Source organism: Girardinichthys multiradiatus, chromosome 5, assembly GCF_021462225.1.
Source record: "Girardinichthys multiradiatus isolate DD_20200921_A chromosome 5, DD_fGirMul_XY1, whole genome shotgun sequence".
Lineage (NCBI taxonomy): Eukaryota > Metazoa > Chordata > Actinopteri > Cyprinodontiformes > Goodeidae > Girardinichthys > Girardinichthys multiradiatus.
The window spans coordinates 13,239,671-13,262,451 of record NC_061798.1 but is presented as its reverse complement, the minus strand read 5'-3'; the positions used below and the strand labels follow the sequence as shown (position 1 = coordinate 13,262,451).

The 22,781-nt window shown below is 38.1% G+C and overlaps 1 protein-coding gene across 9 annotated transcripts in view; it reads right to left on the bottom strand.

Moving 5' to 3' along the window:
• Positions 1–22,781, bottom strand: part of adgrl3.1 (adhesion G protein-coupled receptor L3.1) — a 247,436-nt gene that overhangs the window by 64,942 nt on the left and 159,713 nt on the right. For 7 of the 9 annotated variants that reach the window (XM_047364449.1, XM_047364448.1, XM_047364452.1 and 4 more), the window contains exons 10-12: positions 21,939–22,124; positions 15,975–16,013; positions 5,650–5,833 (exon numbers count right to left, since the gene is read on the bottom strand). In XM_047364449.1, the coding sequence (XP_047220405.1) occupies positions 5,650–5,833; positions 15,975–16,013; positions 21,939–22,124 (409 nt within the window). The remainder of the gene's footprint in view (positions 1–5,649; positions 5,834–15,974; positions 16,014–21,938; positions 22,125–22,781) is intronic. The other 2 variants (XM_047364450.1, XM_047364456.1) reach the window with 1 other exon arrangement.

Genomic DNA, 22,781 nt, shown 5'->3' with positions numbered 1-22,781 from the left:
CTCAAGCATGCACTCATCCAGCCTTCTTCTTCTCTTATCATCTTCATTTTCCTCTCTTCTCCTGCTCCTCCTTCGTGGCTTTTCATCTGTGGCTGAGTAGCGCACAAACACACAAAATTCTCGTAATAGGGGGATGATGTGAAGGAAGTTTTTTAAAAATATCAAATTACATTGGAAGTAAACAGGGGGATAACTAGGGGGGGATCTAAGTGGGTGCGACTTGCTGGTCTGGGTTCAGATTAAATAAAGGCTCACAGATTTATCATCTCCTAAAGGCATGAAAAGCAAAGAGAAGCAAAACTCTGTTGTGCTGCAGTCCAGTAATGACATGATTGGGCGAGAAAACAGATTATGGAAGAAGAAGAAAGGCAGAAACGGAAAGTGGTGTGCACAATGCCTTAATAACAAGCTTTGTTCTGCTTTGTCAATTCCGCCTACGAGCAGAGGGCAGAAAATATGGAAAGATAAATAAATAAATAAAAATGATTGTCTCTTGAAAACTAAGCACGCCAGCCTCAAGGCCAATATTTTTCCTTCATTTCGTTAGATAAGAATCTCAGTGGGTTTGACCCTTTAAAACATCTTGATACTGACCTCCATCTTGACAGCTTTGCATATTTACTACTCATAACAAAGCAAAGCATGGAAACCTTTAAAGAGGTGATAAAAAGCTTTTTAGATTTTCCCCTCTCCCTCAGCTTGCTGCATTTCTTGTTGTGCATAAACAGGTGTGCTGAATTACAAAGCTTGAAATCCAAAAGAAAGGGGCTCTTTTTTTACGGAATACATGCAACACAGATGTACAGGTTTTATTTCTGTTTCAAAACTAAAATAAAATTTTACTACCTTGCAAAAATATCCATACCCCTTGACATTTGTGCTTAATATTTTATGATGTAATGACACTACAATTTCATGCATTTCATGAGGAAGTTGTATGACAAACCAAAATGAAGAAGTACAAGGAGCAAAACCTCCATAAAAGCCAGATTTGTATTATCTTGTCAAAGGATTTTCTCATCTGAGCTGTGGAAAGCTACCATGGGCTTCTTCTTCTCTGATTGAAACTATCTCAACCTGGATGATTAGTTCAGGTGGACGGCCATATCTTGGAAAAGGTTGCAGTTGTGCTGTACTCTTTCCATTTTGGAATGATGGCTTGAACAGTTTGAACATCTCTACAACTTTATCCCTGACTTGACTGGTGTGTTTCTCCATCTTCACGATGCTATTTGTTTATTAATGTTCTCTAACAAACCTCTGAGGCCAATTGGACACACCCATTACTAATTAGGTAAACCTCTGAACGCAATTGGCTCAAGACGCATTGCAGTAAAGGGGCTTGAATACAAATAGATGCCACACTATTTTAATTTTATTTGTAAAGAAATATTGACAAACAATAATTATTTTTCCACTTTACAATTATGTGCTACTCTGTGATACCCATTACTTAAAGTCCCAACAGAACACATTGAAGTTTGTGGTATAAACATGAAAAACTGGGAAAAACTTCAATACTTTTGCAAGGCATTGTAGATCATCATGAATCAACTGTGGATAATGCCTTTATAATAGCCAGTTTAGCATGAATGTCTGAAAGAAACAATGACTAGATGCCTTGCAATCAATCAGCAGATCAATAAGGGCAGGCTGGGCCTTTGAGACTCTAAGTAGTCTGCAAAAAACAGCATTTCACAAAGATGAACTGCACTAAGGCACAGGATGTTGATTTTGTTTTTAAGTAAAAGCATTTAAAACTATTTTGGCTGACCTATAAAACAGTAACCAAAAACCTGAAAATGGCATCATTTAGTGCAACACAACTTATTATACAGGTTTGATAAATGAGGTGTTAAAATGATATATATTCAAATTTATTTAAATCTGTGAAAGCTGCATTCGCACTTCTGACATTCAAGGACCATGTTAGAATGTGGCCGGGTAAATCAACTAATAGGATAAAAAGTATTATTTTTTTCCCAACGTTCATTTTTATTTTGCACAATCACGTCATTTGGTATCCTCAGTTTTAGGACAAAAAGATTAATTGACATGTTCCTATTTTGGTTCAATCAAACCAGGGGTGTCAAACTACGGTGCTCGAGAGCTGGTGTCCTGCAACATTTAGATGTGTCCCTGGTCCAACACACCTGATTAAAATAGCTGAATCACCTCCTCTGCATGTAGCCAAGTTCCCTGGTGTCCTGCTAATGACCGTATTATTTGATTCAGATGTGCTAAAGCAGAGAGACATTTAAGAGCTTCAGGACACCACCCCTCAAGGACTGGAGTTTAAAGCTGTGAATCAAACTATATCATAACACAAAACACAAATCACTAAATACAGTGACCTTAAATGATTATACATCCATAGATATATATCATCAGCCTTAAAAAAAATCATATTTCATTGTATATGTATGTATATTATGTATAAAATGCATATTATACATAACATGATCTCACACTGAAAAAAAACTATGGGCTTTGTCATTTGTTCTTAACCTCCGTTACCATTTTCCTCGTCTAGCATCATTTGTCAAAGATCCAGTGTCTTAACTTTTAAAATATGTTCTTACTGTAGATAAAGCTTAGGTGGATATGGTTTAGCTTTTTAAGATCAACACACATCTGTCGTACTTGGATGGTATGTTTCTTTGTCTTCCCCATTTTGAAGAGTGGTGTAGAAAAATGAGCCTCTGTATCATAGCATACTTAGTAATCCAAGTAATCATGATCCTGATTTCAATATAAAAGTTCCCCAACACCTATATCAACATAAAGTGCACATTAAACACTGTTTCAGTAACAGGTAAAATAAAAGGGATTGTGGATCAAGTGATTTAGTAAGAAAATCACTTGAAAAAAATATATATTTTTTTCCCACTATATAACTGGACTTAGAATAAAGATTGGAGATCATGCCACTGCAATGAAAGGTGAAATCACTTCAAGGCCTTTCCCACATTTTTACTTAGGGTGCCAATAAACATGGACGAAAAGCTCTGCTCTTGTAACAGAACCTACTTTACATGCAAATTAAGGTTGCTCCACTACAGTATATGTTTTATACTGCCCATTGTAGTGCAATGCAAAATCAACTTGATTCCATACATTAAAACAATACTAATTTTGTTTACAGCCCATTGTTACATACCAGATGATAGATCTCTGTCGGTTATATTCATGCCTGCAATCTTGAATCAACTAAATTCACTAACTAATTCCGTGTAAAACATAGAATTTAACCTCACAGAACTGAGAGATGCATAATCAAAATGAGAAAAGGAGCAATTTATGACTATAAAATCCCTCTTTCACAAGACTTGTTTTTTTCCGCTTGAGGACCCTCAGGGGACCCTCAGAAAACTTGCTAAAGTGCAGCGGAGAGACCACCTAAAACTGTACACGTGTTCTATTTTGTATATTTATTGACTACCTGTCATGCTGTGTTATCACTGACAGCTTCATGGGGTTATGTTTGTTTTGTTTTGCTCTGCCCCCCCCTGCAGAATATGAACTAATTAATCATGTTATTAGAGCATTATTTTTTACAGCTTTTGTTTTTGTGTACCATGCAGCTTAGCCCTGTGTGAATATTTGTCTTTTATTTCCTAACCAGATACACAACAGAACAACAGTATCATCCTTCCCTGCTTCCACTTAGAGAAATGCAACGACTGATTCATTTTTTTCACCAATTCAAAACAAAAACTCTGTAGTCTATTAAATTTTATTTTTTCATTTAAGACTATTTGGGTATTTAGAATAATTTCTGACCCAGAGTAAAATATGGATGAATTGCTTTCATAGTGATCAAACACAAGAATAACGCAAAAATATTTGGACATGGCAGCTGTCAATGTATGTCATATTATAGCCAGAAATATCAGGCTTCTGAAAAGTATGTTCCTTCCTATGCAATCAATACTTGGTCGGGCTTCTTTTTGCATAAATTACTGCATCAGTGCGGTGCATGGAGGTGACCAACCTGTGGTTCTGCTGAGGTGTAATGGAAGTCCTGGTTGCTTTGATGGCAGCCTTCAGCTCATCTGCACTGTTCTGGTGTCTCTTATGTTCCTCTTGACAATAATCCATATTTTCTCAATGGGGTTCAGGTTAGGCCAGTTTGCTGACCAACCAAGCTTCACACTAGACTTCAAGCAACATAGATTCTGTGCCTCTCCACTGTTCCTCCAGACTATGGCACCTTGATTTCCAATTAAAATGCAAACTTTACTTTCATCTTAAAAGAGGACTTTGGACCACTGAGCACCAGTCCAGTTCTTGTTGTTGGGCCAGAGTTGGCCCAGAGCTAGCTGGAGCTGAAGCTACCTGTGATTCCAAACTTATATCAGTGGTTTGAGCACTTGGTGACTCTTTCATTTTATCCATATTTCCCTTCATCTCCTCTCCCTATGTCCGCATAGCCCTATAAACGTGCTGAACTGAGTCTCTGATGTTTATCTGCTAGGCTAAACAGAAAAGCTTTGTTATTGCTGAAACAGAAGCCACATTAGCTGTGTTTACAGCACAGTTCATTCACTCCATGCTACAATGGGCCATAATGCACCTCCAGCGCTCATACGCATATTAATATTTATATTAATTGTTGTTAAAAGTACATATGTAATTTAACGTGGTCGCTACATAAAGAGCTCTATTTTTCCTTTGTGTAGCTGAACTGCTAATCCAAATGTAACATTTGTTCACCATTTTGTGAGAGGCTAAAACATTCCTCGCCGCCATGTTCAATTTCAATATTATTCCCTGTCATGGTTTGGTAACAACGTTAAAAATCAATTGTACAAAAGTTATTCATTTCTAATTTAGAAAATATTTCAAAATAGTATTTTCCAAAAATAATTGTAGCTGTTTGAAACAACATTAGCAATCAATTGTCTGAAGGGTTATTCATTTTTAATTTGACAAAAAAAAAAAAAACTTTTAAAATTGTTGCCCTGCGATGGATTGGCGATCTGTCCAGGGTGAACCCTGCCTCTCGCCCGTAGACTGCTGGAGATAGGCACCACCCCTCCCGTGACCCACTATGGAATAAGCGGTATAGAAGATGAATGAATACTTTTAAAACATAATTTTATTGAAATAATTTGTTGTTTACCTGTTTGATTTGCATTGTGAACTGGATGTTGGAACACATACAAATTGTTGTTATGGCTAATAGTTAAACCAATCACTGTTGCACAACAGTGGTGGTCTGATTTATAAGTCTGACTGAAAATTAAATATTCTAACTTTAATAATTTTGATAAATATTATTAATTGTGATTATTATTAGTGGCCAGAGCTAAATCAAGCCTATTGTTCCACAACAACTAAAAAGCAGGAGTCACTAAGTGAAAGGAAAGAGGATCTATTGTAGCCACCAAAGCACACCAAGTGTTACATTTTGCCGTATTTAGAACTTTGTGACCAAGCAACTCCAACCATGTAACTTACTTTCATTTGTGATCTTGTGAACTTGTACTTTTCCCATGATTTTAAACATCTGTGATGACATTGATTGAAAATTGCTGAACGTTCCTAACAGCTTTCTTTCAAAGTGGAGTTTCCAAATAGTCTACTTGACAACCGTATGTCCAACTGTAAAGGATTTGCTGGAAAGGAACCGTAAAATGTACTTACGGATGTAGTCAGTGGTTTCCTGCACTGTGTCGGTCTTGAGGAGGTTGTCGGCCAACATGAAAGCACCCGTTTCCACGGTGTCGAGGAGCAGAGTGGCTGAGTGCAGCTGCTCACTGGTGGGCAGCTCTTTCCACGCCGACTGAGCTCTTGGATGCAACAAATTATTTACCGTCTCAACCATTGCCTGGGGGAGCAATAAAGACATAGAGGTCACACAGCTGAAGCTAGTGCTGATGCTTTCACCAATTCCAGTCAGTCATGCTCCACGTGAAAACGAATGCAAATATATTTATAGCACAAGCAGCACTGCTACACCCCCAACTACTGAAGCCATCAGCCATGAGAATGCAGTAGTTTTACATTTATCACGTTGATAAATTATGGCAATCAGGACGACATAATGGCAGCGATGCAAATGTGGCATTCCCATGCAGACATGAAAAACAAAGAAAGCTAAAATGTATGAAAAGCACATTTTTAGCACTCACACACATTTTTTTCTTTTTATATGAGGATAATCACAGATGTTTTGAAAATCAAGCTTGTTAGTTGATTGCAATCACTGTGTGTCGACACCCTAAAACCTGGTTCAGCTTTTTATTTTAAAACAACATTCCTATCCACTAGTTTGAACAATTTCTACTGTGGGTTTGTGAAATAATTTTTTTACTTGTTTAAAGTTTTTGGTTCGCATCCAGCAATGTGGTGCCGTTTTGAGTCCAAAGGTAATATAATAGAATGAGAAAAGCTTTTATGATCTACATTAAATGTTCTCCACCATATGATACCTGCTGTATTTTGTCTTTAGCCTTACATTTCCTTATCCTCCAAAGAAGTCAGCGTCTATTTTTCTTGTATAAACATCGACACACACACACACATTCACATACAGATCTCAGGTAGGCCCATGGAGAGATAAAGAGACAGAGAGAAAGGAGAGCTGGTGCAAAGGGAGGGGCAGGGGCGGGGGAGATGGGAAGAGCCATGGGAGAGCGATAAAACAGTCCAGTGAGTCCATGGTGACAGGCGTCCACCGGGAGCAGGAGAGTCGGAAAAGCGAATACAGGTGCTATCAAACACACACAACTCACACTCCCCTTTGTCTCCTTATTTTCTCTTGATCTGTAAACCAGCCTTCATGCAGACACACAGCTCATCTTTAACTCGTTTTTCAGAGGACAGTAAAAAAGCTGAAAACGTAACCCAGGTGCTATTAAAGAAGCTAAATGCGTCTCCGGCAGGGAACTGATGAGGGCAAAGAAAGGGGATTAAGAAACGCCGGTTTATTGCCGCTCACACATCCTGTGCTCGACTTTCCTCTGATACCTGTCAGTCACTTTAGAGCAGAAATGAGAAAAGAGAAAATTAGCCGCAGCAAGTGGCGTGGGGTTTTTAGTATACAGCGCATTGCAAAAGTATTCATAGATTTTCCAATTTTTGGCATGTTGCAACCATTCTTATGTGATAGACCAACACAAACTAGTTTAAACTGTGACGCAAAAAAGGTTTTGAAATTTTTCACAAATAAAAATCTGAAATGTGCGGCATGCAGTGGAATTTAACTCCCCTGAGTCAGGGCTTACAGCAGCTTTGCACAATAATAGACTGAAATATTGGCCCACACTCCTTTGTAAAATAGCACAAACTGTGACTGTATGGAGAATATCTTTAAACAGGAATTTCCCTCTCTTGTCACAGATTTCTTATTGGATTTAGGTCTGGATGCTGACTGGGTTATTCTAACACATGCATATGTCTTATTCAAATAATTCAGTTTTAGCTCTGACTGTATGTTTTGGGTTGTCCTGTTGGAAAGTTAACTGCCGCCCCAGTCTGGAATCATTTGCAGCCTTTAACAGGTTTTCTTCCAGGATTGTCTTGTGTTTAGCTCTGTCCATCTCCCCATCAACTCTAACCAGTTTCCATGTCTCTGCAGAAGAAAAGCATCCCCACAGCATGATACTGCCACCACCATGTTTGACTGTAGGAAAGGTGTGTTTAGGGCGGAGTACTGTGTTAGTTTTCCACCACATGTACCACTTTGCATGTTGGAAAAAAAAAAAAAAAAAAAATGTTTTAGCTTTGCCTGACCTGAGCATCGACGTCTACATATTTGCTATGTCCCTTATTTGGTTTGTAGAAAAGTGCAAATGAGACTTCTCTCAACAATGTTTTTTTTTTTTTTTCCGGTTTTATGTTCTCCTTGCCTGTTTAGTTTAGGTTGGTAGGTTGTCAAGTTGTATTTTCTTTCCATTTTCAGAGGATGGACTGTACAAAGCTCAGTAATAATATTCAGAGATGGGATGTTGTTTAAAAACCTAAAGCTGCTTTAAACTTGTTCCACAACTTTCTCCCTGACCTGTCTGCTATGTTTCTTTACCTTTAGAGAACAGCTGTATTTACACTGGGAAAAGTACACATAGGAACTTCTTAAGGCAATTGGTAGCACCAGATGTTTTTTAGGGGTATCAAATTATTCCATTTCAAAACCCCTAAATTTTGTGTTACCTTGTGCTGTTCTAGCCAATAAAATCCACAAAAATACAGTGAAGGTCAAGGGGTGTCAAAGTTATTCCACAAATTGTGTGGTTTTTACTGTAGTTTTAGAAATGTCCCTGTTTAGTTTTGGAGAGCTATCTACAGTAAATACAGACACACACAGACAAAACTGCTCCCAACAAGCTAATATGATAATATTATGTCCTCTTTCAGCGCTAGCAGCTAATTAGCAGGAATGCATATCGGATGAGTTTGGGAGGGCTACATGTAAACAAAAACTAATTAATCCACTTCTTTAGCAAACAGCCAGAAAGAAGCCACAGTGGATGTTCTGCACACCGGTGCAAACTAGTTTCTATCAACATCCTGTCAACGCTGTGACAGATGGCTGCAGGCTTTCAAGCCCTTTAAAGGAAGTTTTTTGCAGCTACAGCTGTTTTTGGTTTGTTTCTGTCAGTGACTACCAACAAATTACAATACTGTCATCCTATATGAGCGTGTTTGGTTGGAGTGTGATTATTTTGATTTGGATGTTTCATCTCCAGTGTGTGAGATTTGTTGTATTTCCAAGTTTTATTTTGAAACGGTTTCCTTTTCTCCATACATTCTGTCGCAATTTGTCTCCTACCACTTTAACACCAGGTTTGATTCACTGATTGCTTTATGTTAGCGTTTTTCTTTTCTTTTTTTTTGGGCTCAGCTGTAAAATACACGTATCCTGCATGGTTTTCTTTGTTCCCTATCAGATTCTTATCGGTCGTACCACCTTGTTCCAGTTTTGACAATTGTTCCTCATTTCCTGCACCCTGGCATTTTAGAATGGTGACTTCCTGCACCTGGAAAATCTTTGTTTAAGTTTAATTTGTTTAACTAGCACGTTTGTTGGTTAGTTCACCACAAGCCTGCATCCAGTTTCATAGTCAGTTTTTCTAAATATCTATTCCAATATATTTCTTAAAGGTTGTGAATGAGATTATCTGATTGACCTCATGTGTTTAAAGTTTTCCTTAAGACTAATATTCTATGAAACCTTTACAGCCTCTGAGAGCTGTTTATACTCATCCACAAGTAATGTGAAGGCAAACAATTTACACAGAAAAAAAATGTCCAGTTATATATATATTTTTTTTTATTGATTTTACAATAAATATCACTTCAGCCAATCACTCAGATTCTGCCACTGACAGATTTTGTGGCATTAGATTTGATTTTAGTGGATATAATTGCTTTCAGCACTATACCTCAGCAGACAGTGGTTTGTGTCTCCTGAATATGTTTCATCTGAATTTGTAGAGCTCTTATATAGGAACCTTGTGATGCCTAGGTAGTCAGAACTGTAAAGTAAATTGTCCTTGAAGGACTCAATCCCAGGGCTTGTTTTGCTCATTACTTATATGTGAATATCTTTCTTTTTTTATAACCTGGTGCAAGGTTGAAGGTAATGCTGATGATGCAATTTTGTAATTTACTATAAAGTATAAAGTACATCAATATGTAGTGATTTACATATTCATCTCACTACATGTCATATGGATGGCACAAATAACAAAAAAAACACAACAAGCAAATATTAAAGACTTTGACCTATCCCTTTGTTCAGTTTGATATGATTATACATTAAAGGTTTTTCAAACAAGAATTTAGCATGTGTTTTAAGGTGCAACTCACAATAAAGGGAGTGTGTGTATAATTTTAGCACCAAAGAAGAATCAAAGAAAATCCTTAATGCATGTGCACCAACTTCTAGTTTTTATATGATTTCACCCTGAAAAAAGGGCAGTTCAAACAAGTCATGAAAGGCCAAAATTTAATATCACATTAATGGCTATGCCCCAAGTATATATTCAATTCCTAGTAAAAAAAAAAACTATGCATAAATTAACTTTTAACTTTTTCTTTTGCAAAGGTTACTACACCAGATCAAACTTTTTCTATTACACATCTTAATATTAAGCCTTCCTTGAGGTTCTCCTGCCAACTTTAACATCTTGCGGAACCATGCAGAACACACTCAAGCTCATCCCATTTTCTTCCCTGGGGCTGTTCTTGAGTGGTACATTTTTAATTTCTTTTGTCCATGCTAATCTTGTTTTAGTTGATTCAGTTACTTAAAATTTTAATCACAGTGATTATTCTTAACTGCTTTTAGCATTTAACATTCATGCCTTTTTCATATCTTTATCATGACTGTTGTTCGCGTTTCTTCCAACACTGTCACACTGCTGTCTGCATTTCAAATAAGAGCAGTGTGGAGCTGTAAGGGACTGGGATGCATTTGTGCCTGTGGTGATTTGTGTGTCTGTGTTCGCAACTGGGGGTGTGCACTGGGGGCTAAGGGGAAGCATTGTAGGGCATCATTCTGCTCCACTTGCTGTACAGTAGCTGCCCAGGCAAAGGAAACAGATCGAGGGGAGGATGTTCTTTACTGTGGGCAGGCAGATATGAGAGCTGCGGTGCTGCGTTCCATTTGCTCATGCTGCTGGCGCATTCTGCTCACAAAGCCTTCACTTTGATGTGTTCGTGATAACGCAGCTTTTCTACTCTCAATAAACTTCCAATTGCTTCTTAGTGAACTTTTGACTATCTCGCCTTTTCAATTTCATCTATTTCTCCACAGAAATTTTATTTGCTGACACCGATATTACGTCTGTAAAAGCAGGGAGTTAGGTAAGGCAGAGAAAGGAATGCTGTTTCCGTGAAGGGTTAGACAGTATTAGAAAGACACACGCAGAATGAATAAATTTGTCTGTGTGGGGCTGCGTTTGAGTGTATCTGGGAGCACTGGTGCCGTTGGTGACATTTCTATTGTGCACAAGTGAGAAGACTTGGGGGCTAAAAGAGACAGGGTTTTTTTAGGGGTTCTTCAAAGAGGGGGAGACGTCCCTGCAGAGACAGATAAGGGGTATGAGTTCGGAAGTGTGTTTCTTAGTAAGACTATGAAATTCAGGAAAGGCACGCACATCTGTGAGCACATACACACAGCCCTATGACTGTAAATGGGGCAGAAGTGAAATGCTTTGAACCATTGGGGTAATCCAGCGTAAACTGCAGCGGCAAGGCAGACTCAAACTGGGCTGGTTGACGACTCCCAACCACCCAAGGTGAACACGGGCACACACTCAAGCACATGTACAGTATTCAGCAATGTGTAAAACCACAGAGATGGAATGTTAGAAATACGCTGAGAGGCGACACTAGAGGAAAGAAGGCTTTTTTTTCTTTCTTAAGTTGCCTGGCAGAGTTGAGACAAAGTGTGAGAAAGAATATTTTCATCAGAGAGTTCTCATCTTCTGTTTGCTGTAGGGAGTTTTTATGTCGTTTCTAGCCTATTCATCAGTGAAATTTTGTCTTGCAAAACGCTCTGCCGTTGCAGACGCATGACGTCGTCTAGCAACATAGACACTGCCCCTACAAAGCTTCGGTGGTGGGCAGAAACAGCTCTGCTTTATATTCGAAACACTTTTTTTAATTAGCTCAAATAAATAAGCATAAATAAATAAGCAATGGAGCTCCACCTGTAGTTGGAAACAACACATTTACAAGGTGTACAATGTTGTTTAACAACCGTATAAAACTATATACAGTTGGAATCAGATGTTTGAATATACTTTAAAGATACAGGATTTTTATGTATTTTCTATTCTAGGTCAGTTAAGATTACCAAGACTATTTCTATTTGCTAGATGTCAGAATAATGAAAGGATTTTCTTCCATATGATTTTTCTTAATTTCTTTTTTCACTGTCTAGAAACTCTGATAGAATTGCCTCTAAGCTTTTCGACGAACGTTTGCTGGAATTTTGGCCCTCCTGACCAAAAAGCTATAGCTGAGGTTTGAGATGTTGCTTCAATATTTATATATATTTATTCATTCTTCATGATTCCATGGTTAAGTTGTTTAACTCTTAGTTTCATCAGGCATCAGGACTTTCTCGCATTAAGAATTTTGTCCTTGATTACATTTGCAAACTGTAATCTTATGTTACTTTTGGAAAGTTGGCTTTTTCCTCTTTGAGAAGCTTTTCAGCCTAATACTACCCATGACTCATTTTACTGCAGATAACACTCTCTTACCAGCTTGAGTCTGCAACTCCACAAGGTTTTTAGCTTTTGTTCTGTGGTTTAAATGCATATTTCGTGGAAACAGGTTGGACATTCCTAGGTTTTCTATACCTATGTAGAATATCAGTATCTGTTGTACTCAAAGATTAACCAGACTTGTGAAGATCCACAATTAGATGAAAGACTGCTTTGGATTTTTTACATGATGTTACACAACAAAGAAATGTGGTAAATCAAATTTAGCAAACTTGTGATTTTGAACAAAGTGATAAAACAATTTCTGTAAGACAAATCTGGCATTGTTCTGGGACTCAACAACAACATTCAGCAGTGAAAAAGTGTATTTTTAAAGTAAACATTTACCTTTAACTGTAAATATAAATGTCTTCTTACTGTATGTGTAATTAACAAAACAACAACATTTTGTTACTGTATTTTATTCTCATAATAATCCCACTTTTGGATTGTCAAATTGTGGTATTGTGTCAGGCTGGCTGTCAACACTCAGCTATATTAGCAATGAAGAAGCCCCCCCTACCTTTTAAATTATTTGTGGTATGAAGTCAGGTCTGCATTTGATCATTTCTACTTCAGAATTTAAATCACCACAACTGAATTATTCTAAAAAGACTACAGATTCTTTAAAATACACTTTGTGATTTTGGAAAACTTTGCTCGAAAACAAAGAAATTGGATTCTTAGTTTTCCTGAAAATATTGTTAAAATTTTCATCTTTTAGCTTGGATGCATCAACAATGAGACATTATCAATAAGCTTTACTCTCTCCTTACTGCCCAAATTATTGTTTCTCTCACAATCCACTTCTCTTTTTTGCTGTTTTGTCTCATTTCTAATCCATCCTCAGGCCGTTTTTTCACCTGGCAGGCTACCTCACCCTAAAGCATCAAAGCCTCTCCACACCACCAACTTCATCATGGGTAAATTGCCAATTTGGTATACATGAAACGAGTCCCCAGTTACCAACAAACCAAATGACCGGGGAGGGGTAGATGAAGTGTAAGAAACTGAGAGAAACAGAAAGAGTGAGAGAGAGAGAAAAGCAGGGGAGTGAATTCAATTATTTTTTTGTCTCTATTAAGAATGTAGACCTCCTGCACACTCTCCTCACTTGGCAATTAGTGCTGTGGATAATTAACGAGGAGAGGGCAATGCCACACCACATCCCTAATCATGCACATTTCTATCTGGCAGAGCTAAGAGCCTGTTGGTATAATTTTGTTTCACATAACCAAGGCTAATCATATAATCGATCACTCACAGGCCTCCTCTTGCTGTACCCTAGGCTTGGGCTGTAACATTTGGATACAGACCTGTGCAGACCCGTGCGCATGCTGTCTTTTTCCCCTGAAATGCAGCCTTATTTGGCTTAAGGAGATGCATTACAAATGCCTGACTGTTGCAATGTGACAGCGAAAGATTATTGTTGAAAATATATTTAAATATTTGTGGCATTCATGTGAATGTGTGTGTGCGCGTGTGTGTGTCAGCTCGCATATACTCCTAAGCCATGTTCTATGATGTGACATTGCTGACTGGTGCTGACGTTAAGACTTTTCAGAGGAGTGTGGGAAAAAAAGCCTGCATCAGGAGAAAAAAAGAGCAACCCCATCTACCGTGTGTTTGAGTGTGTGTGTGTGTGTGTGTGTGTGTGTGTTGGAGAGTGAAGACAGAGAAAACTCCATCTACAACACATGCATGAGGATGCTGGGGACCTTCCATCCACTGAATAATGATTTTTTTGGGCTTTTTTTTTTAGCTGACCAGAATATGTGCCTGGAAGATGTTAGGTGTTCTGTTAGCAGCGTAAGCCCAGGGCCTCAACACAAACAAACATTGATGCAAGCATACCAACAAGGACAAAGTGTAATTAATACTAAGCCACAAAAGCAGGACGGTATTATTTTTAACACTGCAAGGCCGTGATCAAGCCGCACGCAACAGGGTATCCATCATGCTCTGCTCTTTCTCTACAGCTACACACAGGGCATTTTAATAAATAGAGATGGATAACCAGTTATTTGCTTCCAGACAGGCCTGTTTACAATTCTGCAGAGATAAATCCAATCAGGATGAGCTCTTATTGATATTGATCATGGCCTCTTATCAGTAAAATTGATTTTTTCAGAAGCAAAATTAAAAACTGAAGACTAATAAAACCCAATGAAGAGACAGTTTGATACAGAGTGTGATTGTAGAGATGCTGATGATATAGAGATCTCGACCAGAGCAAACCTGTTCTCCTTAAAGATATGGGTTGCAATTTTATCAGAGATGCACCGAGTAATCAGCTTGTGACTAGAATGGGGCGATTTTCAGCTGGAATGGGCCAGATCAGTAACCAACTGGTCAGAAATGAAAAATCTGATCTCTTTTTCCATTACTGAATGTACCACAGCTGTGCTACTAAGTCATGACAACAGCACTCTTTGGTTTGGACATTACTGCTGAAGGAAGAAGACTTAAATTTAATATTTTCAGTGTCAGTGAGCTATTTAAAAATGAAGTTAGAGGAAGATCAAAATGTGAAAGAAGCAAATAATATTTTTTACCAGGTTTAAATGGGGTAAAACTTCAGCTGAGAGCAAGAAGGTCTACAAATATTATTGCTTTGTTTTATGGTTTTGAGATTTCACTTCTCTCTATCTTAGAATCTGCATGATTTGGAAATGTTAGCCTCGGAGTTAAGATGTCTACACTTTCTTGGTAAAACACACAGCGACTGCTATTGATAATGCTGATAGGGTTAACTGTGCTAATCACTAACATGAGAAACTAAAAGGGCCTAGAATACGAACTCCATAATCATTTTGTCTTTGTCTTAAAGACATTGTTTTACAGCGACTGTGCTCTTACACATAGTGTGATGTTCTTATACTGTCTTTATTTACAATAGGAGTGTTTTTAAGGTTTTGAAAAGATTTAGATGCCAAAACAATTTTTATACATCAAAGCATGTAATGATAAAATAATACAAAGTTAATCTATGTGGGTAATAATAAAGAAAGTTTAAGCATTTTATTTATTTTCTGGGTAATTTATGACCATTAGTTTGCATTACAACATGTGAAACATTGGAACTCAAAGCGGAATATTTCTCATAAAAATAGCCATAATTGCAATATTTTACAAGTTTTTAGCTAATGGTCTAAGATGAATGTTCTATCATGTTAAATGGTAAAAATAAATGCTAATCATTTAACTGACATCCTTTTATTCCGCAAAAATGTCAAGGTTGTTACTTTAGAAAATCACTTTTCCCTGTTTAGAAGAGTAAAAGATAACATTTTGGCACTAAACCAGACACTGTACTGAAATCCTTTGTTAAAGTAAATGTGTAAATTCTGGTTTAGAGATTAAATTAAAACATCTTTCTATTACATTAAAAGTTAGTGTTAAATGTGTTTGACAACTCTGTGCGTTTTGAGGAAAAATAGTGATAGCCGCGGAGAAGCTGATAAGTCTCGTTCTTCAAGAGAAATCAAAACGGCCAAAAATTGGATGAGGGAAATTGGCAACAAATTTCTAATCGGTGCGTCTCTAAAAGCTGCAGCGCATAAATACATTTCTATGCACGGTATTGTAATGTGTGCTCATACACACACAAGCAAATACACACAAGCTTGCTCGGCAGATAACATGCTGTGCATTAAAAGAGAGAGAAAAAAAAATTAACAACACAAAACCCAAACACACGTGGGACAACAGTGTTGCAAAGTCATCAACCAAACCAGGAAGTGGAAATACCTGTGTGAAAAACCTGCAGGACCTTTCTCTCTTCTGAAGCTGCAAATTCAAACAATTGAGCTGTTAGCAGTGCAGCACCTCTCAATTATTACAAACACATACAGAAGGAGTTACATTCACTTCATTAATAGTGTGCAAAATAAAATAAAAAAACACTTTGGTGGCCAAATTGTATTGTCACCCATCCCCCACCCCTTATCGCCTTTTTCTTCTAACATATTTACCTTCCAGTTTTATTTTTTCCTTCTATATTGACTTGATATCTGCATCTACTGTCAACTTAATTGATGCCATTTATTACAGTCTTTAGTGCATGACTGGACACATTCAGTTTATTTACATTAATAGGCAAATTATTACATCATTTAGTTAGATCCAAATAATTAGGACATTGTTGGTACAAAAAGGTATTCCTCTACCATTGCATGGAAGACATTTTCATTTTAAAAGAATAATAAGGGAAGGGTAGGGATTAAGGTGACCAGAAAGACTGGCTTGTCCAGGGTTTTTCATATCCAATAATTAAAAATCCACTCTTGGGGGTCTGTAAACACACCACAGCAAATTTGATAATGCCACATTCAATTTGCCTCAGAAGTCCAAACTCAAATCTTGGAGAGATGTCACACTAAACATAACCTTGTGTCATGTTTTGGGTTTTGCTAATTGTTGGGTTCAGTCACCAAGCTGAATGAGAAAATCTTAAAGTTGGCCACTTTCATTATCTTAGTAAGATTTGTATTGTATTGAGAAGGAGGTCAAGAGATGTGAAAGGATATCAGATTTTCTTTTAAAGTATTTCTATAACTACATTTGCTGCTAATTAACTGTTAACATGTTTGTTAACATTTTTGTCTTATTATTCATCAGCCGTTCATGCATACAGGACAGAAATCTGCCTCTGTCCACTATCCTGGGGAAGTTTAAGTTTGGATTTCTGGTAACAAAGAAAGTTTTGTAACCTGATGCTGTTTGAGAGTACCTGTATATTTTCATTTTCTGTGCATGTTTTACTATTGGCACAGTACACTTTTTTTTATTTTATCACTATTTTTGTTTTTATGAGAAAATTTTAACTCTAAGAGTAACTGAAATTGGAGAATACTAAGATCAGCTAGTAAGAACTTTACAAACATCACTAAGTAGACTCGGCTAGTAAAGGTTTAGTTCAGTGCATCTTGACCTGTTTGTCTTGATAACTAACAGAAAAAAAATGTGGATTGAAGGACCAGTATAGATAAGCTCAATATGAAAATCTGAGGGGTGTGTAACGATTTCCACTAAATTTAATCTACTCAGGAAGATTAAATTTAAGAAGAAAAAAACAAAAACCAGTCCATGATCACAATTATGAGAAAATCCTCAGCATTTAAAGCTATCCTTATCTGGCTAAAACCAGTGTTTAGATCAGCTTCACGTTTTGTACTGGTAGCTACGTATATAAGAACAGAACTGACAGGCTCTATTTATAAACGTGCATGTCAGTAAATTAGAATATCACAGAAAAGTTAGTTTATTTCAGTAATTGAAATAAAAAAGAAAGTAATATTTCATAGATTAATTACACACAGTGATAAACTACAAGCATTTATTACATATATTTGCATGATTAGGGGTTACAGCCAATGAAAACCCTTAATCTAATAATTACACAAGACCAATTTTCAACAACAAAAAAGCTATTTATAATACAGAATGACCAACTTAAACATGTCTTTCTACTGTACAGTATACGCAATCAATGCATGGTCAAGGCTCCTTTGGCATGAGTTACTGCATCAAAGCAATGTGGCATGGAGGCGATCGGCCTGTGGATCTGCTGAGGTACAGAGGGAGTCCAGTTGACTTTAATAGAGCCCTTCAGCTTGTCCGCAGTGTTGGCTCAGGTGTCTCTCACCTTCCTCTTAATATTAACACAGATTCTCTGTGGGCTTTACAGGTCCTTCTCAAAATATTAGCATATTGTGATAAAGTTCATTATTTTCCATAATGTCATGATGAAAATTTAACATTCATATATTTTAGATTCATTGCACACTAACTGAAATATTTCAGGTCTTTTATTGTCTTAATACGGATGATTTTGGCATACAGCTCATGAAAACCCAAAATTCCTATCTCACAAAATTAGCATATCATTAAAAGGGTCTCTAAACGAGCTATGAACCTAATCATCTGAATCAACGAGTTAACTCTAAACACCTGCAAAAGATTCCTGAGGCCTTTAAAACTCCCAGCCTGGTTCATCACTCAAAACCCCAATCATGGGTAAGACTGCCGACCTGACTGCTGTCCAGAAGGCCACTATTGACACCCTCAAGCAAGAGGGTAAGACACAGAAAACAGAAAGAAATTTCTGAACGAATAGGCTGTTCCCAGAGTGCTGTATCAAGGCACCTAAGTGGGAAGTCTGTGGGAAGGAAAAAGTGTGGCAGAAAACGCTGCACAACGAGAAGAGGTGACCGGACCCTGAGGAAGATTGTGGTGAAGGGCCGATTCCAGACCTTGGGGGACCTGCGGAAGTAGTGGACTGAGTCTGGAGTAGAAACATCCAGAGCCACCGTGCACAGGCGTGTGCAGGAAATGGGCTACAGGTGCCACATTCCCCAGGTCAAGCCACTTTTGAACCAGAAACAGCGGCAGAAGCGCCTGACCTGGGCTACAGAGAAGCAGCACTGGACTGTTGCTCTGTGGTCCAAAGTACTTTTTTCGGATGAAAGCAAATTCTGCATGTCATTCGGAAATCAAGGTGCCAGAGTCTGGAGGAAGACTCGGGAGAAGGAAATGCCAAAATGCCAGAAGTCCAGTGTCAAGTACCCACAGTCAGTGATGGTCTGGGGTGCCGTGTCAGCTGCTGGTGTTGGTCCACTGTGTTTTATCAAGGGCAGGGTCAATGCAGCTAGCTATCAGGAGATTATTAGCACTTCATGCTTCCATCTGCTGAAAAGCTTTATGGAGATGAAGATTTCATTTTTCAGCACGACCTGGCACCTGCTCACAGTGCCAAAACCACTGGTAAATGGTTTACTGACCATGGTATCACTGTGCTCAATTGGCCTGCCAACTCTCCTGACCTGAACCCCATAGAGAATCTGTGGGATATTGTGAAGAGAGCGTTTAGAGACTCAAGACCCAACATTCTGGATGAGCTAAAGGCCGCTATCGAAGCATCCTGGGCCTCCATAAGACCTCAGCAGTGCCACAGGCTGATTGCCTCCATGCCACGCCGCATTGAAGCAGTCATTTCTGCCACAAGATTCCCGACCAAGTATTGAGTGCATAACTGTACATGATTATTTGAAGGTTGACGTTTTTTTTATTAAAAACACTTTTCTTTTATTGGTCGGATGAAATATGCTAATTTTGTGAGATATGAATTTCGGGTTTTCATGAGCTGTATGCCAAAATCATCCGTATTAAGACAATAAAAGACCTGAAATATTTCAGTTAGTGTGCAATGAATCTAAAATATATGAATGTTAAATTTTCATCATGACATTATGGAAAATAATGAACTTTATCACAATATGCTAATATTTTGAGAAGGACCTGTAGGTCAGGTGAGCCAGTCAAGCACAGTAACACTAGGGTCTTTAACGCAGGTATTGTTACTTTTGGGAGTATGAGCAGGAGCCAAATTCTGCTAAAAGGTAAACCAGCATCTCCATGAACTGAGGGAAACATTAAGTGGTCTAGATTTTTACAGATAGACAGCTGCGCTGTCCTTGAACTTTAAAAAACACAGTAATCCTTGACTGTTTAAACTTTGCACTGGACTCTTAATGCTGCTTGAGATAGGAAGTCTAGCTCTCTACAAAAGCTCATTAGAAAAGCTGACTCTTACACCTCCCAAACAGCTACTGGTTTAGTTTTACTGTGAGCCTTTTATTTAAGCCTAATTTAGCATTTTTAAATAGTTTATGTGTCTTTAAGCAGTTTTTGTCTGCATTTTCACAAAACCTTTATTTTGTATTTTTTATTACAGAATTGCACTCCGAATTGTTTAACATTTATTTAAACCTTTCATAAACAACCAAAAACAGAAACACAGGTGTCTTCCCTGTCAAATATGTTCCGATGGACATTTTCATTTTCCAAATTTTGCTCTCAGTTTTACCTCTAGAAATAGGAACTAGTCACCCCGGGCACCCTGCAAGGATAAGCGGGTATAGACAACTGATTAATCAATGTATTCAGGTTTGCAGTCTCCATTAACACTGAAATACAAGTAGATGCTGCTTCTTTTACAGTGTTCACTTGTTAAATAACTTTTCCCCAATAAGCTTGTTTTCAGATCTGACTCCACATCTCTGTTGCTCTGTGTACAGTGGCTTACCTGTACCACTAACCTCACTGGCTTTAGAGCTCCCCACACCTCCATCCTACTTTCACACAATGGTGTTATCTTAGTCTGTCTTTGCATGATATTAGGCAAATTGTTTGCTTATCAACTTAAAGTACTGTCCCTGCCTGCATTGATTCATAGCCAAGCAGAGCAGAAGCAGCTTGCCACAGTCAGTTGGCCCTTAGAGCTGGCTCATACACAAAAGACACACCACTACAGGCAGCTTGGATTGTTAGCCTCTCTACCTCTAAACTCTGGGAGCTTGATTTCCAAATGAAATCCAAAACAGGACTTTGTAGTACTGAGCAACAGTCCAGTCCTTTTTCACCATAGCCCATGTTAGACACTTCTTACATGGTTAAGACAGTCTGTGTGTTGTGACTATTTCAACACTGACTGCAGTTGCAGTACACACATAGTTAATCTCTTTCAAACTCTTAAACAGGCTTTGCTTTACAGTCCTCTCAAGGCTGCGGTTATCCCTGTAGCTTTAGCACCATTTTCTACAACACTTTTTCCTTCCATTCATCTTTCCACTAATGTGCTTGGAAACAATACATCTTCAGCCAGCTTCTTTAGCAATTACTTTTTGTGGCATATACTCCTAATGAGTGGTGTCAGTAATTGTCAGTTGGACAGCTTTCATGTCTACAGTCTCATCACGATTGTGCAGGTCATAACATCACAGTTCTGCATTAAAAAACCCTTTTCTATGCGTCTTACATAATATTCTAATTAGATGTAATCTATAATCATCAAAATGTAAAAATTATAAATATGGGTCTATATAACAAATGAGTTTCCTTTTATTAACTAAAATACTGGAATAAATATTTTTTTTACAATATTGTAATTTATGGAGATGCACCTTTAGGACCTTGTTGATTGGTTCAAGTTTGGTCATTGTTATGGTTCATGGATGCTTCATGTAATTAGCCAAAATCTGTGTTTTTCTAAAGAGCCTGATCTTTTCCAAACAGTTTCTTCAGAGAATTTTCCCGATTCCTGCGTGAAACAAAACTTAGAACAAGTCTACCTTATGGCTAATTCTACTGGAACAGGGTTTCACCTAATGTGACTGTTATAGAAGGACTCAATTCCAGTTGTCTAAATAGAGTTGCATCAAATGATCTATGTTGCATATTCTCATCCAGGGCTCCGCTTTGTACATTAAATGTAAATAAGTGAAAGAGGGACTTATTAAATGTTGGTCCTGATCTGCAAACAGTGGAGGGACCTGCCAAAGACTAAAAGCAGTTATCCGTCTCTTGTTATGTTGAGCAAAACTTGTTACAGAGAGCCACACAGTGAAGAGAATGAAACAGAAACTCTAAAAGCTGTTATTCATCATGTGGAGCTCTACATTGTTATGTCTGCTTCTTCATCAAACTCTGCACAAAGACGTTTTTTAAGACAAAAACAAATGAACATGCTATTCATCTTTCTGTTAACTCTAAAGGACCCCCCTCCCCTATCTGTTTCCTTTTTCTTACTCCTCCATATTTCTTCTGATTTCCTGTCAGTTTGAGTTGCAGCCTCATAAATGCTGATGCCTGTAGAAAAGTCTGTTGCACTCTATCACTCTGTACACATTCACCTTCTGTGTCTTCAGGCAGTACCTTAGTGAGGCTACGGGCAGCGCTGTCCTTGCCTCCGGGGGTGAGGTTCCTGAGTTGGACATCCAACAGTTCAACTAGCTGGGCCATGGCCCGCACTGTGGATGGCACATCCCCAGGACGCAGAAGCCCTTTGGTCTGCTCTGCCAGCTCCCTGGCCACAATCGCTGCCGTCTCGCCTGAGCGAAGCTGCAAGCCAAAGAAGGACGGTGGTGGGGGAGCACAAAGTGAAAGTAACAGAGAGATGGATAGCAGTAAAAAAAAGAAAAATGTTAGATCAGGTGTGAAGAGAAGGGAAAAGTTGGGCAAAGGAGAAAAAGTTTGTGAGAATGTCAAGTGAAAAATAGTAGGAGGGAGAGGAAAGTTTCAATAAAATGACAGATGGAGATTAACAAGACAGAGGAGGATGGACAGGACAAGGGAGACATAAATGTGAAGGAATGAAGGTGATGGGTGACGGGGAGGGAGATAAAGAAATGTGAAGGGTCAGCTTAAAATTCAATCAATACAATACTGGGTGAAAACATAAGCCTGGTGTAAAGGAAAGAATTCAGCTTCAGCACACACACACTCTACTGCAGATATTTTTGGAAATCATGTCAGTTTTTACATCATTATATGAGATGATAACCATAATTAAGTGTACATACATATTGTCCACTTTAGAATTGCATACTTTTCTAGACTCACATTTCCAGAATTCCTAACATGCATATTGCAACAGTGGTTAGGACTGATGGATGGATGGATGGAACTTTCAGATATTGGCTATTAAATAGTGCATGGAAAGACAATATTTTTTCCACACTTATCCAGAGCTGTCCTTGAGTCTTGTTCAAGAAGAAA